The sequence below is a fragment of the Rosa chinensis genome, chromosome 5 (assembly GCF_002994745.2).
Source record: "Rosa chinensis cultivar Old Blush chromosome 5, RchiOBHm-V2, whole genome shotgun sequence".
Classification (NCBI taxonomy): domain Eukaryota; kingdom Viridiplantae; phylum Streptophyta; class Magnoliopsida; order Rosales; family Rosaceae; genus Rosa; species Rosa chinensis.
In genome coordinates, this window is record NC_037092.1 from 51,415,774 (window position 1) to 51,419,459 (window position 3,686).

Sequence of the window (3,686 nt, forward strand, 5' to 3'; positions counted from 1 at the left end):
AGCAAAAAGGGCAGAAAAAGAAGAGGTGGTTTAAATCCTCATCCCCTGAGCTGGAAAGGGCACATAAAGGATCACAATTATTAGAATAACGGGCGAGTCTTGCCCAATTTTTCAATCTTCCTCTAGCTAAAAGTTAAGAGAAAATTTTGACCTCAGGAGTGGAAGGGATTCCAGAGATTAATTGATATCTACTTTTAATCTTGGTCTTGTATTACAAACAATTTTTTATCGATTAAATCTTGAACCATAAAGAGATTGGTGATTGGTGTTCCGCGGCCCGAGTGGAAAGTAACGCAACAAAACGGATTTCCATTATTAGCTAGAGTACAAACTGACATGCATTCCATGCAAGAATTTTATTCACCACAACATATATAAAGTATAAAATTAAAATTCAGGGGGTAGTGCGTAGCTATCCATATCACATAATTAATAGCAAATTAAGAAAACTATTTAATCTTTGTAGCTTATTTCATGAGTAGCCATCATTGCTCTGGTCTCTAAAGCTTTGCGTTTCTTATGAGCTTCGGATGGTAGTTTCACATCTTTTGCCAACCCTAAAGTTTCAAGAAACTTTATGACGTACCAAGTCACGTCAATCTGCCACCATTCAAGGCCTTGTCGAGCCGAGTATTCGAAAGCGTGGTGGTTGTTGTGCATTTCCCAACCACCTAATTAAACAGTTAAACATGAAGATACATGTAAAGTGGATCATTAATCTTAAATCTCAAATGAACTTTGATTACTTAATTAAGGATCCCTAATTAAGTTCTTAATTACGTACCAAAGGTTCTTAGATAGATCACCGGTATTCCATGCTTGATACCCCCACGTATGGCCAGATGAATTGACTAGCAAAGTGCTTTGGAAAACAACTACCATTCTCACTCCCTGATCAAATAATTTCATTAATTAATGTATTTAATTTAAGGACTTCTTAATGAAATTGCAACAAAGGAATACTTAATGATAAATATTTCTTTTGGTAGAAAAAGAGAGAGAAAGAAATATGATCTCAAGTACCATTCCCCAAACGATGAAGGGAAACCCACCAAGGACATATAGAATTCCTCCAAGAATAAACGAGTGTAAAAAGTACGTATGACGAAGAAACCTATAGAATGGCTGCCTTTTCAAATCTTCAACATTTTTCAGTCCACCATACTGCAAATTATTTATTTAATAAATTAATTTTGTAAATATATATAAAGGGTATAAAAAAAATATTGTAAACAAAGAAAGAGTATAAGTAAATATGCATTTACGTAATATTATATAGAACGTTTGGTGTATGTATTTGTAAATTAATTACGTACTCTTCCGAAGCGCGTATTGCTATCCAAAATCCATCCCATGTGACTAAACCAAAAACCCTTAAGAGGGCTATGAGCATCTTTCTCTGTATCTGTATACTGGTAGTGGTAATGATGTGTGCTCACCCAGTCAATTGGACTTCCCTGAAAAACCAGAGTCAAGTTGTTACGTATCAATTTAGAAACGTTAAATATAAAACTCAAGGAAACTTTCATAGTAATATGTTACATTGTTAATCTGAAGTAGGCTAGGTTAAACCAAAAGTAAATATGTGAACTTGTTCCTCATGCAGAAAATGGGATTTTCATGAAGGGAAGTAGCAAAATTGGCACACAGCTGCACATAAAACCCTCGAAAATAAATTTATGAGTACGTGTTGTAGCTAAGCCATAGGTTGGTAGGTACCTGAGCGGAAAGAACAGCGATATAGGCAAACAAGTACTCGAGAAACTTGGGAAGCCTGAAACTCCTGTGCGCAAGGTTTCTGTGGTAAGACAGAGTTACTCCCAAGCCGGTGGCATAACTGAGAGCCAACATGAGGAAAAACGCAGACCAGTTGAAATGAAATGGTGCAAATAAACAAAGGACATGGATCGACACAAACATCGCTACCATCACTAGGTCAAATAAATTCCATTTCCTCCCCCAGAAATAAGCACAAGGCGTATTGAGAATGGCCGCCCAGATTCCCAGAAGCCCCATATCTGACTCTGATAAGCTTAACTCTCGCTCAACTGTACTACTACGTACACCAGTAGCTGCCTCTGCATGAGAAGCATGTGTGGAGCTGACCATTACTTATACTGGTGAGCCAAAGTGAAGAGAGAAAAATAATTTCAATACCTGTCAGGCCATGGTACGTGGGTGAAACCTAATGCTCGTACTTGGAGAACTTTTGTCGGCTGTTACATATTTAAATATTTATGCATGTGTTAACGTCTCTACTGTCATGCCCAATGATATATAAGTAAACGCCAGAAAATTAAATGGTATCAATAACTTACTACATATCGACCAAAGCGTGGTTTAGGTGTACTGTGTACATGAATTGAAGTATTGAAGCCCTGAACCAACCCGCTTGAAGGAGCTTTATTATATGTCAGATATTCAGACTAGCCCATGCCACAATTGTTGAAAGTTGAAACCAATTCGTTTTGGAAATCTTTTAAATAAAAAAAGATGACTAATATTGTTGAAACCAAGCCGCTGTATTTGCTCATCTGTCAACGTCTCTACTCATGTCATGCCCATATGATATGCAAATTAATAAGGCAAAAAAGTTAGGGACCGTGCTACTGGGCGCCATAAAGGTAGATCAACAGTTCAACGCTAGGGATGGCAATAAGGCGGGTTAGGGATAGGGATTGATTCCTACTCCCGAGATCATTCTCTACTCTCATTCCGCCTCAATCTGCAATAAAAATATATTGAAGATTCCTTGTCTCCATCCCCACTGGGGACTAGGCCTCTAAATCCACTCCAAATCCCTAATAAGAATTTAATAAATAAAATATATATTTTTCATATTGCTTTTAAAAAAAATCAAAATATACAACAAATAAAATTAAAATATGATTAAATTCATAAATCATAATTCAGTGAGTACAAAAGTCAAAAAATTCCTCATCCCAATCTTAGTAAACAACAAAAAGTCTTGATAAAAAACAAAAAACCTAAACAATAAACAAAAGTCCCCACCATCAATCTCTCAACTTAAGATTCATAGCATGCCCATTTTATTTGAATAAGGTGATGTTCTCTGGATCATTGCAAGAACCCTACAACAAATAATATAATAAGGAAAACAAGGTCAGTAAAAAATTCAAGTTCTCTTCAATAAAAGAAGAAAAAATAGAAGAAGGAGACTTAACCTTTGTGGCAGAAAAGCTTTTCTTCCTAGTGGAAGATTTGCCGTCAATAAGGGAGAAGATATAGATCAAAAGAGACAAAGAGAGAATGATAGGAATGGTTGGGTTGTTGTTCATGAAGTTAGGGTTTATACGGTGCCTTTTTATTGTAAAAGTGTAGCCATTAAAGTAACGGTGGTTCTAGTTTGACCTCCAAATTTGCTATTTGGACCTCCCATACTTATTACACCTCTAATTTATTTTTTAGAATACTTGAAAAGAAAAGTAGACCTCTTTATTTTTACCAAAACATCCTTGAACATGAGATACAACAATCTGTTACTCTACATTTTATCTCTATCTTCAACCACAAGAAGAAGAATGAATCATAATCACATGATATTGCTCTCTTATGAGTAGGTTTCTCCTCCACCAAAATTACTTAGAGGGTTGGTTCTTGATCATGATATATTGTTGGAATCCCTTTGAACTTGCTAAAAGAAGGATTTCAAGGGTTTTAGGTTG

General features: G+C 35.9%; 1 protein-coding gene across 2 annotated transcripts; it reads right to left on the minus strand.

The window, feature by feature from the left end:
- Positions 1-314: 314 nt before the first annotated feature.
- Positions 315-2,423, minus strand: LOC112201544 (palmitoyl-monogalactosyldiacylglycerol delta-7 desaturase, chloroplastic). 2 transcript variants are annotated; one of them, XM_024342443.2, is made up of 7 exons: positions 2,319-2,423; positions 2,158-2,216; positions 1,720-2,078; positions 1,317-1,457; positions 1,024-1,164; positions 785-891; positions 315-671 (listed from the first exon to the last, which is right to left on the minus strand). In XM_024342443.2, the coding sequence occupies exons 3-7, from the start codon at positions 2,014-2,016 to the stop codon at positions 611-613; spliced, it is 747 nt and encodes a 248-aa protein (XP_024198211.1). In that variant the 5' UTR covers positions 2,017-2,078; positions 2,158-2,216; positions 2,319-2,423; the 3' UTR covers positions 315-610. The 2 variants fall into 2 exon arrangements, with proteins under 2 accessions (XP_024198211.1, XP_040375476.1); XM_040519542.1 differs by lacking the exon at positions 2,319-2,423 and having other exon boundaries at positions 1,720-2,184.
- Positions 2,424-3,686: the final 1,263 nt, after the last annotated feature.

Coding starts and splice junctions, on each gene's coding strand:
- LOC112201544 (XM_040519542.1), bottom strand. CDS start 2,109: ATGGTCAGCTCCACACATGCTTCTCATGCAGAGGCAGCTACTGGTGTA. Junction 1,165..1,316: donor GCAATACGCGCTTCGGAAGA/GTACGTAATTAA, acceptor AATAATTTGCAG/TATGGTGGACTGAAAAATGT. Junction 892..1,023: donor CCTTCATCGTTTGGGGAATG/GTACTTGAGATC, acceptor TTATTTGATCAG/GGAGTGAGAATGGTAGTTGT.